This window comes from Cnephaeus nilssonii, assembly GCF_951640355.1.
Source record: "Cnephaeus nilssonii genome assembly, chromosome: 12".
Taxonomy (NCBI): Eukaryota; Metazoa; Chordata; class Mammalia; order Chiroptera; family Vespertilionidae; genus Cnephaeus; species Cnephaeus nilssonii.
The window spans coordinates 23,553,265-23,565,922 of record NC_137083.1 but is presented as its reverse complement, the minus strand read 5'-3'; the positions used below and the strand labels follow the sequence as shown (position 1 = coordinate 23,565,922).

At 37.5% G+C, this 12,658-nt stretch overlaps 1 protein-coding gene across 1 annotated transcript in view; it reads left to right on the top strand.

The window, feature by feature from the left end:
- Positions 1 to 12,658, top strand: part of MIOS (meiosis regulator for oocyte development) — a 43,127-nt gene that overhangs the window by 25,683 nt on the left and 4,786 nt on the right. Inside the window, exons 7-10 of the mRNA XM_079785830.1 lie at positions 2,451 to 2,516; positions 4,877 to 5,035; positions 9,914 to 10,066; positions 11,272 to 11,476. Of these exons, the coding sequence (XP_079641956.1) occupies positions 2,451 to 2,516; positions 4,877 to 5,035; positions 9,914 to 10,066; positions 11,272 to 11,476 (583 nt within the window). The remainder of the gene's footprint in view (positions 1 to 2,450; positions 2,517 to 4,876; positions 5,036 to 9,913; positions 10,067 to 11,271; positions 11,477 to 12,658) is intronic.

Below are 12,658 nucleotides of genomic sequence, written 5' to 3'. Positions count from 1 at the left end.
CTTGAGAATGCCAGCCGCGTACTCAGTTGCCAGCCCTCTCCGCGCGCGTGCTCCGTAACGCTGTCTTCTGCAGTTCATCTGAGTCTCAGTGTGCTTTTCTCTTTCCTTGTAGTTGTAGAATTTCCACTCAGCCAGCTTTCCTGTGATTCTGGATGATGTCCGTTTTGTCTTTTAGTTGTAGTTTTGAAATTGTTGTTCGAGGCAGCAGTTTAGGTGTTTACCTATGCTGCCACCTGGTTTCTCCACATAGGTTCTTTATCACAGTGTTGGGAAAGAAAGAATAAAGTGAGATTTCCTTATCAGTTTTACTAGTAGTTTTTCAGTTTTAAACTTCACATCAGTACCACAACTTTCTTTGTTCTGTTGGTCTTCTAACTAGCACCAAGAAGAGCTTTCTAACATGGAAGTTACTTCTTTTTGACATTATAGCATTTTTTATAAAATATACATTGCTTGAATAATTGATTTAAATGTTATTCCCTAAAAATTTATAAAATCATGTATTTTATTGAGGTATCTGAATGAAAATTTTAATGTTAGTATCTGTTTTGGCAATTCCTTAGTTTATTGATTTTGTCCATTTTAAATAATTTGCAATTGGACTTTTCTGACAACTCAAGTTAATATCCGAGAGCATGTTGGGGTTCTTTTTGTTTTTACTATTAGTACTCTTTTTGTTAAACAGAAGATTTTAAATGTTGCATATTGAAGAAATAAAATGATACTTTCAGGAAGTGCTGGAGAATGATAAGGTCTAGAAAAAAATGGATTGTTCAAATTTTAAATTGATAGAGAAGTATATTGTCTAAATATTAAATTCTGTATTTTAAATTAAGTGACCTATTATAAAGACCCTTCTTTTCATATAGCTAAATTTAGTTTATTAGGTAGAGGTACCTTATCTTGAGTAGCAAGTTCATATTTCCAAACTATTTCAAGAGTGTACCTAATTATATTTTATGTGTAAATAATTATAATTAATGTTTTTCTTTTTAAAAATCATTAAGTTGCAGTAATCTACTGAAAGGTAATGACTTAGGAAATCAAAAAATGAAGGTCTGAATATTTGCTCTGCTACACATACCTTAACTTTTGGGATTTTAGTTTTGTCTAAGTTGTAAAATGGGACAGATAATATTTATAACTCTTTTCAGATAAAAAATTTTATCACATGAAACTGAAACTAAAAGTTACATCCAGCTTGTATCAAACATGTTCCCCTCTTTAGGGCAGAACCCTAGAAAATATTTTATATTTGTGAAAACGTACTAAGATAGGTATCAACTGAAGTGGTGTTTTGTTTAAAGGAGGAAAACTATAATTCATGGAATGACTGACTTCAATGGAAATAGGATTTTTTCCACCTTTAAACAATTTTTTACTTAACACAAAATTAATTGTACCTTCATTCATAGTAAGCATTTTTCAAAATATTGTTTTACAGTGTTGACAAGTTCACACAAATTTAAGTATTTGAAAATTTTGACACAAACCACCTAATAGTATTTTACTGTAGGCACAAAATGGTGTGTATTTATTTATAAAGGTATGTTTTAAAACTTATCAGTTTGTATTTAGAAATATGTGTTGATTTTTTTTTTTCTAAATTCTGTCCTAGTATATTCATACTAGTATACTCACTGGTAATTCACAGATTTCCTAGACTTGTTGGTTAATTAGCAGCCAAAGAAAGATTTCATATTTCCCCCAAACTAGTTTCTGTGATGGATGGAATACATGGCATCTTAAACTTGACAAGCTGTACATCATTGTTTTTATTTTATGCTGGAGATTAGTAAGACTGAACTAGAATTTTTTTAAATGAATTGGTCAGTATTTAAGAGATAAATTTTTACTTCATAAGGACAATAACTTTAGCAGAGCGTTTCTTGAGAGTTATATTAAGTAAGTCATCTTAAATGAAATAAGTCAGATAACTGCCATATCATTTTACTTACATATGGAATCTAAAAAACAAAATAAACACTCTTACTATAGAGAACAAACTGATGGCCACCATATGGGAGGTGCTTGGGGGACTTGATGAAAAAAGTGAAGAGATTAATGAATTACCAGTTGATAGTTACAAAATCGTCGTGGGATGTAAAGTACAGCATAGGGAATACACTTAATAATATTGGAATAACCATGTATGGTGTCAGGTGGGTAATTAGACTTATGGGGGATGACTTCATAAAGTATGTAAATGTCTAACCACTATGCCATACACCTAACACTAATACATTATTGAGTGTCAACCATAATTGAAAATTTCTTTTATTTTTAAAAAGGCATTTTAGGGGATCAGTGGTTCTACCAACATAAACACAATAACTTATTAATATCTTTGAAAATATAATTATATTTTATGTATATAAAATACTTAGTCTTCAAATATTTAAAACTCATAGCACCTATAAGTAACTACTTGCTTTTTCTCTTCTTTTCAGTATGAAAACAAAGTTGCTGTCCGTGACAGAGTGGCATTTGCTTGTAAATTCCTTAGTGATAGTCAGGTAAGAACTAGATTTAATTCCATGTATGAAGTGATTAATATTTATTGTTAGTGGATTGAGAAACTGATCTTTATAAATATACTAGAGGCCCGGTGCACGAAATTCGTGCACGGAGGGGTATTGTCCCTCAGCCCAGCCTGTACCCTCTCCAATATGGGACCCCTCAAGGGATGTCCGACTGCCCGTTTAGGCCTGATCCCACTGGGATCGGGCCTAAACGGGCAGTCGGACATCCCTCTCACAATCCAGGACTGCTGGCTCCCAACTGCTTGCCTGCCTGCCTTCCTGATTGCCCCTAACCGCTTCTGCCTGCCAGCCTGATCACCCCTAACCACTCCGCTGCCAGCCTGTTTGCCCCCAACTTCCCTCCTCTGCCGGCCTGGCCACCCCTAACTGCCCTCTCCTGCAGGGTTGATCACCTCCAACTGCCCTCCCTTGCAGGCCAGGTGCCTCCCAACTGCCCTCTCCTGCTGGCCATCTTGTGGTGGCCATCTTGTGTCCACATGGGGGCAGGATCTTTGACCACAAGGGGGCAGCTATATTGTGTGTTGCAGTGATGATCAATCTGCATATTACTCTTTTATTAGATAGGATAGAGGCCTGGTACAGGGTGGGGGCCAGCTGGTTTGCCCTGAAGGGCCTCCCGGATCAGGTGGGGGTTCCCTTGGGGCGTGGGGCGGCCTGAGCGAGGGGCCTGTGGTGGTTTGCAGGCCGGCCACGCCCCCTAGCAACCCAATCGGAGGTCCTAGTATCTGGAATTTATTTTCCTTCTACAATTGAAACTTTGTGGTCTGGAGCTGAGCCAAGCCTGGGGCACCCTCCGAGGCCGGCAGCCATTTCTGTTGGGATTATAATTGAAACTTTGTTGCCTTAAGCGGGTGGGCCCGGCCAGGGTGTGCAGAAAGCTTTGCTTCCCCTGTTGCCGGCGGCAACCCTGGCCTGCTCTCTCAAGCTCCATTCTGCCACCATTTGTTTGAATTTGTTTACTTTCTATAATTGAAACTTTGTAGCTTGAGTGGAGACTTAGGCCTGGCAATGGCAGGCGGAAAGCTTGGCTTCCTCTGTTACCTAGGAAACCTTGCTCTCTGTGGCTGTAGCCATCTTGGTTTTGGTTAATTTGCATGCTCGCTCTGATTGGATGGTGGGCGTGGCTTGTGGGTGTGTCAGAGGTATGGTCAATTTGCATATTTGTCTATTAGGTAGGATGTATGAGTGAGTTATATATGTATATATATATAAATTCTTCTGAAAAGTAAATAATCTATTAGATTAAAATATTATAAATGTATATCATAACTAAATTTACTTTTTAAAATAATGCTGACTTAATATTTTAGTTTATTTTTGTTTTTGGGATTGAGATTGGTCAGTAAATAAAGATGTTAAACTCACCTCCTAGGGATGCTATAAAGGGATCCCTCTGTTTTCTAATGCAGTAAGTAGGTACTGAATACATATGCTATATATATAGTGAGAAATACATATATGGCTAGTATTACAATGCTAAGTGCTATAATAATGAAAAAAAATGCTAGGGGAATATAGAGAAATCTTGACTAGAGTTTGGGGAGGAATGAAGTCTGGGAAGACCTTACAAGAGATGGTTGTTTTTTATAATCTTGATGTTCCCTTTCTACTAAGATTCTATGATTCTATTGCATCCTACTATAATAGGCATCAAGAACTTTGTAGAATAATGACAGTTCTCTTTAAATTTATAACAGTAAACCCTCTATAGTCTTTATAGAATAACTAGAGGCCCGGTGCATGAAATTCTTGCACTTGGGGGAGTCACTCAGCCAGTCCTGCCCCCTCTCGCAGTCCAGGAGTCCTTGGGGGATGTCTGACTGACGGCTTAGGCCCGCTCCCCACTAAGCCAGTAGTTGGACAGCCTTAGCACTGCCGTGGAGGCGGGAGAGGCTCCCACCACCACTGCTGCACTTGTCAGCCATGAGCCCAGCTCAGGGCTTCTGGCTGAGCAGCACTCCCCCTGTGGGAGCGCACTGACCACCAGTGGGCAGCTCCTGCATTGAGTGTCTGCCCCCAGTGGTCGGTGCGCATCATAACAACCGGTCATTCCCCCATTCAGTTGATTTGCATATTAGCCTTTTATTATATAGGATTATCAAACACAGAAATGCCTTGCCTTTTAAAAAAAATATTTTTTAATGATCATGAATGCTGAATTGTAATTTATATTAAATGCAAAGACTTAGAGATCATACATCTAGATTTTTGTAGGGGCTTTTGTTTTACAATATTTTCTATTAAGAATAAAATTGTTCCACAATGTAGACGTTTTGAAGGACAAGAGATAAGTGAAATGGATTGCTTCCGAAAATTCACTTTGAATTTTCCAGTTAAATAGATACATCGAAAAGTTGACCAATGAAATGAAAGAGGCTGGAAATTTGGAAGGAATTCTGCTTACAGGCCTTACTAAAGATGGAGTGGACTTAATGGAGAGTTATGTCGATAGGACTGGAGATGTCCAAACAGCAAGTTACTGCATGTTACAGGTTAGTGCAGTGTGTGGCAGCATCTATCTTAAGGAAAAGATGGTAGCAAATCTACCATCTTGCTATTTGTTTTCCATTTGTTTGGTTTTCTTCTTCCTTTTGTTTTCTATTCCTTTCCTGCCTTCTCTTAGGCTAATTGAATATTTCAGTGTTTCACTTTATTTCATCTAGTGGCTTTTTAGCAAAACCCCTTTTCATTCTCTCTCTCTTTCTCTTTCTCTCTCTCTCTCTTTTTCTTTTAGACCTAGTTGCTCTAGGTCTAACAATGTATATCCTTAACTCATTAGTGAACATTTTACCTCCTCATCCTTCACATGTCATACCTAATACTCAGACTTCCTACTTACTTCACCCTTTCTTTTTCATACCTCACATCTAACACTTTATACTTTGCTTCATATTTCACATATCACAATTGTTACAACAGTGTAATTCTACTTATACACCCCTTCTTTGTCCTTTGTTATATATTTTACTTCTACATATGTTATAAGCTCCAACTTTGAGTGTTACAATTTTTGCTTTGAACAATTAGTTGTCATTTGTGTAAATTATGTGAAGAACAAAAACATGGGCTTTTATATTTATTTATTACTTATTTACAATTTCTGGTATTGTTTAGATCAGGGCTAGGGAACGTCTGGCCCGCGGGCTGTATAAGGCTTGTGAGATCAGTTGGCCTGGTCCTGCCAAGGCATTAGGAGTGAGCTAATTAAATGTTTGACCAAATATAGCAGGCTAATTTTTAAGTTGATAATTTTGTATGGTCCTCGAATGATGTTATAAATATCCAAATGGCCCTTGGCAGAGAAAAGGTTCCCCACCTGTGGTTTAGACCAATAGATGCAAATTTTATCTAGTATTCTTTTCCTTTGGTCTTCTCTTTAGGATTTCTTATAGTACAGAAATACTGGAGACAGATTCTCTCAGTTTAATTTTAAATGACCATTTTGTTCTTGTTTTTCTTTCAACACTTTAAAGACGTTTCATAGTGTTCTGGCCTCCCATTATTTCTGATGACAAGTCAGCTATTAATCTGTTGTGCCCTATGTAATTTTTTATCTTTTCCTTGAGCTCTTTTCAAGGTTTTATTTTTTATTTTTTATCAGTTTAACCTTAATGCCTAATGTGGTTCTATTTTTCCTGCTTATGGTTTGCTGAGCTTCTTGGATCTGCAAGTCAGTGTTTTTCATCAAATTTGGGACGTTTTCAGGCATATTTTTTTCAGCCTCAATCTCATTCTTTTCTCTTGGACTCTATTATACATATACTAGAGGCCCAGTGCGCAAAATTCGCGCATGGGGGTGTATGTGTGTCCCTCAGCCCAGCCTGCATCCTCTCCAATCTGGGACCCCTCAAGGGATGTCCAGCTGTACCCTCTTCAATCTGGGACCCCTCAAGGGATCGGGCCTACAATCAGACATCACCCCCACAATCCAGGACTGCTGGCTCCCAACCACTCGCCTGCCTGCCTGCCTGATTTTGCCTAGTTGCTTCTGCCTGCCAGCCTGATCACCCCCTAACCACTCCCCTGCCAGCCTGATCGATACCTAACAGCCCTCCCATGCTGGCCCTATTGCCCCTAACTGCCCTCCCCTGCCGGCCTGGTCACCCCTAACTGCCCTGCCCTGCTGTCCTGGTCGCCCCTAACTGTCCTCCCCTGCCAGCCTGGTCACCCCTAACTGTCCTCCCCTGCAGGTCTGGTTGCCCCCAACTGCCCTCCCCTTCAGACCTGGTCCCCCCAGCTGCCCTCCCCTGCAGGCCTGGTCCCCCCCAGCTGCCCTCCCCTGCAGGCCTGGTCCCCCCAACTGCCCTCTCCTACAGGCCTGGTTGCCCCTAACTGCCCTCCCCTGCCGGCCTGGTCCCCCCCCAACTGCCCTCCCCTGCCGGCCTGGTCCCCCCCAACTGCCCTCCCCTGCAGGCCTGGTCCCCCCCCAACTGCCCTCCCCTGCAGGTCTGATTGACCCCAACTGCCCTTTCTTGCAGGCCTGATCGCCCACAACTGCCCTCCCCTGCTGGCCATCTTGTGTGTCCACATGGGGGTGGCCATCTTGTATATTAGAGTGATGGTCAATTTGCATATTACCTCTTTATTATATAGGGTTAAATCATTTAATATTACCCTATAGGTATCTGAGGTTCTTTTTCTTCCATATTTTTTTCTCTGCTATTCAAATTGGATTAATGTTATTCATGTATTCATTGTCTGTCACTTTCTTTCTGATGTTAAGTTTTCCAGGGAATACTTAATTTCAGTTATTGTGCTTTTTCATTCTAGAATCTTGTTGTATAGTTTACATTTTTCAGCCCAGATCATTATCTATTCACTAATTAAAACACTATTTTTCTTTAAGTCTTTGAACATGTCTAATAACTGTATGTCAGCTAACTCTAACATTTGGAATTTTTTAGGTTTTGTTTCTATTGACTGCCTTTTTCTTTAACGTTGAATCACATTTACCTGTGTCCTTATATGTCTAGTGATTTTTAATTTAATATTGCATGTTATGTACAGTACATTATAAAGTTCTGGGTTCTTTTACCTTTTCCTGAAGAATTTTTGTTAATACTTTTGGAAGTTACTTGCTGCTCACTCTGGTCTTACATTTTGCTACTATGAGTCTATAGAAAGCCCAGGGTATTCTGCCCACTCTTCTGATTTGGATAGACTTAATCACTGAACTGCTTCCTCTACATATTTTGTCAGAGTTTGACTATAGGTTTTATAGGGGCAATCTAGAGAAGACTTACTGAATATGAATTGACCAAATTTTCTTAGTTTATCCTTACTGCCATGGAAGAGGCAAGAGGGGGGTATGAAGAATTCTTTAGAAAACAACAACACACAAAACAGGGCTTGTATTCTACTTTAGTACTTAGTTCTAACTAGTTGCTCATAATTAAGATTAGAGTAGATGTTTAAGTCAGAAGAGAAACAGTCCAGAGATGCAAGACGCTGACCATGCCTTGCCATACTAGCAGTCAGCAGATGTGCGTCACTGCAGATTGCCCAGGACCAAACCAGAGAGGGTCGGACCTGCATTACCACCATTTGTCCACCATCCAGAACTGAAATATCATTGCTGTTATGAACACATAAACAACTGTTGGCCGAAACCGGTTTGGCTCAGTGGATAGAGCGTCGGTCTGCGGACTGAACGGTCCCGGGTTCGATTCCGGTCAAGGGCATGTACATTGGTTGCGGGCACATCCCCGGTGGGGGGTGTGCAGGAGGCAGCTGGTCGATGTTTCTCTCTCATCGATGTTTCTAGCTCTCTGTCCCTCTCCTTTCCTCTCTGTAAAAAGTCAATAAAATATATTAAAAAACAAACAAACAAACAAAAAAACAACTGTTGGACATAGAAATCGGGACTCAAAAGAACTGTTGGCCCAGAAAGAAACTCACTATAGACTGATTTATTTGCCTCTCAGCATAACCATTATTGCTTGTCTCATTTTCGGTTCCTATAAGTGTATTCCTAGTATCACATGAGCTCACTCATCTAGGGGAAAAGATGAACAACATAGACTGAAGAACAAGAACAGCATTGATCAGACTGTCAGACCTCAGAGGGAAGGTACGGGAGGGTGGGGACAAGGGAGATAGATCAACCAAAGGACTTGTGTGCTTGCATATGAGCCTAACCAGTGATCACGGACAACAGGGGGAGGGGGGCATGCGTGTGTGGGGGGGTTGGGATGGGAATGGGGGGGTTGATGACAAATATGTGATACCTTAATCAATAAAGTAATTTAAAAAAATAAAATTTAAAAAAAAAGAAATGAAATTGTCGACTAACAATTTTTCTTTAGCTAAATGAACTCTGGTAATGGAAATTACTACCTACCAGTAATTAATAGGTGAAAGATATGCTCTATTTTAATGGAATGTGTAAAGATAGATTGTCTTTATTAGGTGTTATAGGTATCTTTCCATTTTTCATAAGTAAGATGCATGCTAAGATCTAACAGTTTCGTTTTCTATCTGGCTCCCAAATAAAATTGGGAAAACTGGGCTTCACATTGATGCCCGAGCATCACTTAAGGTAGACATATTCTCCTTTCTTTGTAAATTAAGGAAATATTTGTTGGACAGGCCTGTAAGCATTCTGTGAAAACAAAGCAACCATAGGTGAAATGTGGAATGTTACGGCTGCCAGGGAAAATACAGCTTTAGGAAGAGACCTACTGGCAAGAAATTAAAATTACTAATGAGAAAAAAATCTAAAGTAAATTTAAGGAAAAGAAATTGTTGTTTTGTACTATGTTTTAAGGGCATAAGAACTAAGAATATTTTTGGCTTTATTTTTCTTTTTAATTTTTAAGGTAATAAATGTATGTTTTAATTGGGGGTGAGAGAGAGAATAGGCAGGTTTAACTTTCAGATAAATAGGTATACAAAATATAATCTCAGTTCACAGTACATTGCTAGATAATGAAGGACCAGACTCAGTATTATTTTTAATCTGATTAAGTAGCTTTGGTGTGTATTTGGATCAGACAGTAAACAGATTTTGTGAACCCAGAAATTGTGATTGTTGAGACAAAGAGTATTCACATCACTTTTTACTGCATTTAACCAGGAAGGTGAATTGTTTGTTTTCAGGTTTTTAAGCTTTTTACCCTTCCCTGGCCAGTCTAATGATATTTACATTATATATATACACATTATATATTTCTGTCATTAGTAAAGACCAGCTTAAAGTAAATTAATGGAGGTTCCAATGATTATTTTATCTCTATCCTCATTAGGAGTCAGCTTTTGGCAGAAGGAGGCCTATTTCTTCTGTGTGTGACTTGTACTCACATGTTACCTAGAATCTTCTGGTTTAGCCAGGAAATTTTTAAACAACTAAAATAATCATTCTTTCTTTTTAGGGTTCTCCTTTAGATGTTCTTAAAGATGAAAGAGTTCAGTACTGGATTGAGAATTATAGAAATTTATTAGATGCCTGGAGGTTTTGGCACAAACGAGCTGAATTTGATATTCACCGTAGTAAGTTGGATCCCAGTTCCAAGCCTTTAGCGCAGGTAAGTATATTGCTTTGGAGAGAATCAAATAACATTTATAGCATAGTCTAGCCAAAACTAGAAGTATTTGTAGCATATTATGTAGGCTACATTTAGAATTCGATTTAATAAAATGATTAGCTCATTCTTTTGCCTGTATTGAGTTCACACTGATGTCTTTATCCCAAACTACACTTTGTCCTTTATCTCCCTTGTCTTGGTCCTTCCACTTTCTAACAATCACCTCAGTGGCTTGAGTTTTAGTAAGATAGAGCAAACCACAGCAGGCCTAGAGGATCTGAAGCAAAACTAAATTAATCCTAGGGCTGTCTGAGGTTTTCCAGTATATTCTAATAAACCCTTTCAGAATCTAAACTACTCTATGGTGTTATAAATTCCATTTATGTATTATTTTTCTGCACTATTTATATGTTATACGGCAGGATTTTTTTTTAACAGTATATACATATATAGCTGTATGTCTGCTTGCACATGGAAATTTTAAATTTTTTCTTTTTGCATTAGTTTAAAAAACATGAAATGAATTATCTCATAAAGCACATGACATAAGATACACTAAGTTCAGACATTAAATATCAGGTATATCCTCAATGTGAGCACTGGATGGTGCTGTTCTCTTATTTTAGAAAGTTGAGAAATTATTGCTGCTATTAAAACAACCTGAGTATTAGTAAAATTGCATTACATAATAATACTTGTTACTGATCTGTATGATAAGTATTTAAGAACCTAGGAGTTCAATTCAATTTAAAGCAGAATGGACGGTTACTGATGCTATTATTCTCTAGTTTTAACTATTTACCATCACAGGATCCTTAACTCCTTCCTACCTTAGGAAATGAGTGTTTTCTTTATAAGAAAATATTGTACAAGAGATTATATCATGGAACTTTGGATCAGAAGTCATTTTTAATGTCTCTGAGTCCCTATTATTTCTAAAATGTTGGGATCTAATGTTGCCAAGTTTTTCTGTATACAGTATATCAGTGGCATTAGGAAGAATATAACTAAACAAAGGTAACAGAAAGTACTCAATGTAGTTGCTAAGTGGAAATCTTAAATAAGAGCTAGTCAAACTTAGCAGATAAATTATTTTATAATTCAAAATAATGTTTAAAATTTATTTTAATTTGTTAGGATCAAACTTTGAATTTTTTACTTATAAAGTTTGCATTATACTTTAACTTCTTTTATTTGTTTTCCAGGTGTTTGTGAGTTGCAATTTCTGTGGCAAGTCTATCTCCTACAGTTGTTCAACTGTGCCTCATCAGGGCAGAGGTTTTAGTCAGTATGGGGTCAGTGGCTCGCCAACGAAATCCAAAGTCACAAGTTGCCCTGGCTGTCGAAAACCCCTCCCTCGATGTGCACTTTGTCTCATTAATATGGGAACACCTGTATCGAGCTGTCCTGGTATGACAATTCTACAATATTCTCTTCTGAGCTGAAATTGTTCTTCCATAATTGATCTAATGTAAATAAAAGAAATACTAGCTTGATTTTATATTCTAAGAGCAAGCCACTTGCTGGCTTTTGTTCCCTATGGTTTATGAAATCTATACATTAAAAGTAAAATCTATGTCCAGGATACCTCAGGTAATCTCACAAATTCTAGCCAATTTGAAGTGAGAAGAGCTTAAATATTAAGTAATGTTATTTCATTTTCTTGTCACTCTTTCTAAGAGGGGTTCCTCAAATATTATATTTAAAAGTCAGTGTGCCCTCATCTAATAATTACCTTTTATGCATAAAGAGTTTTTGATAGTCTCAAAGCACTTGCACATTTCCTCTTATTTCATCTTCAGAATCTACCTGTGAAATACATAGAGAAAGTATTAATCTAAAAGTAAAATACCTTTACTTGTAGGATTTAGTGCTGTTTCTGCAATATTTATCAGTTACCTAGCAAGTATTATATGTATGGTTGGAAATATTAGGATTATTGTTTACTGCTTATGGTAACATACAGAAAAATATTTGAGAAGAATAGATAACTGAATATAATGTACCCAGTGGCTAGAAATATTCCAGTTATTTATATAACTCTATTATGATACTATGGCAAAAATTTCAATTAAAAACATTTTAATATTTGGCACACTGGTATAATGAATAAAAACCTGGATATGATGTCAGAATGCCTGTTTTAGTTACAGCTCTGACATTTCAGTGTGTGAAATTTAGAGTTATGTTAGCTCTTTTTCATATAAAGTGTTGGATGGGGAGATCCTTCATAGTTACGAAATTTTGTAATTCTAGTCTGCAGCTGATTCATTTTAAGTAGTCTGCTTTATTGTTACATTAACATCTGTGAAAGAGATTTGCTGGTATCATTGGTTGAGTAATTATTTTTCAATTTATGCCTTTTTTAAATAAATAAAGGCAATACGTTTTATTTTCAAATGCACTTGTTACTTTCAATTTAAATTTTAATCAAGGATTTTCATTTTATACATTTCATGTTCTTCACTTTTTATGGCTCCAATACTGATAAATAGAAAATAGAACTCACTGTGCCAGATAGGAATGTGTATGTCATGTACTGTGATAAATCAAACATCAATGAGTCTTCTACCCTACTTAAGATGACATTGT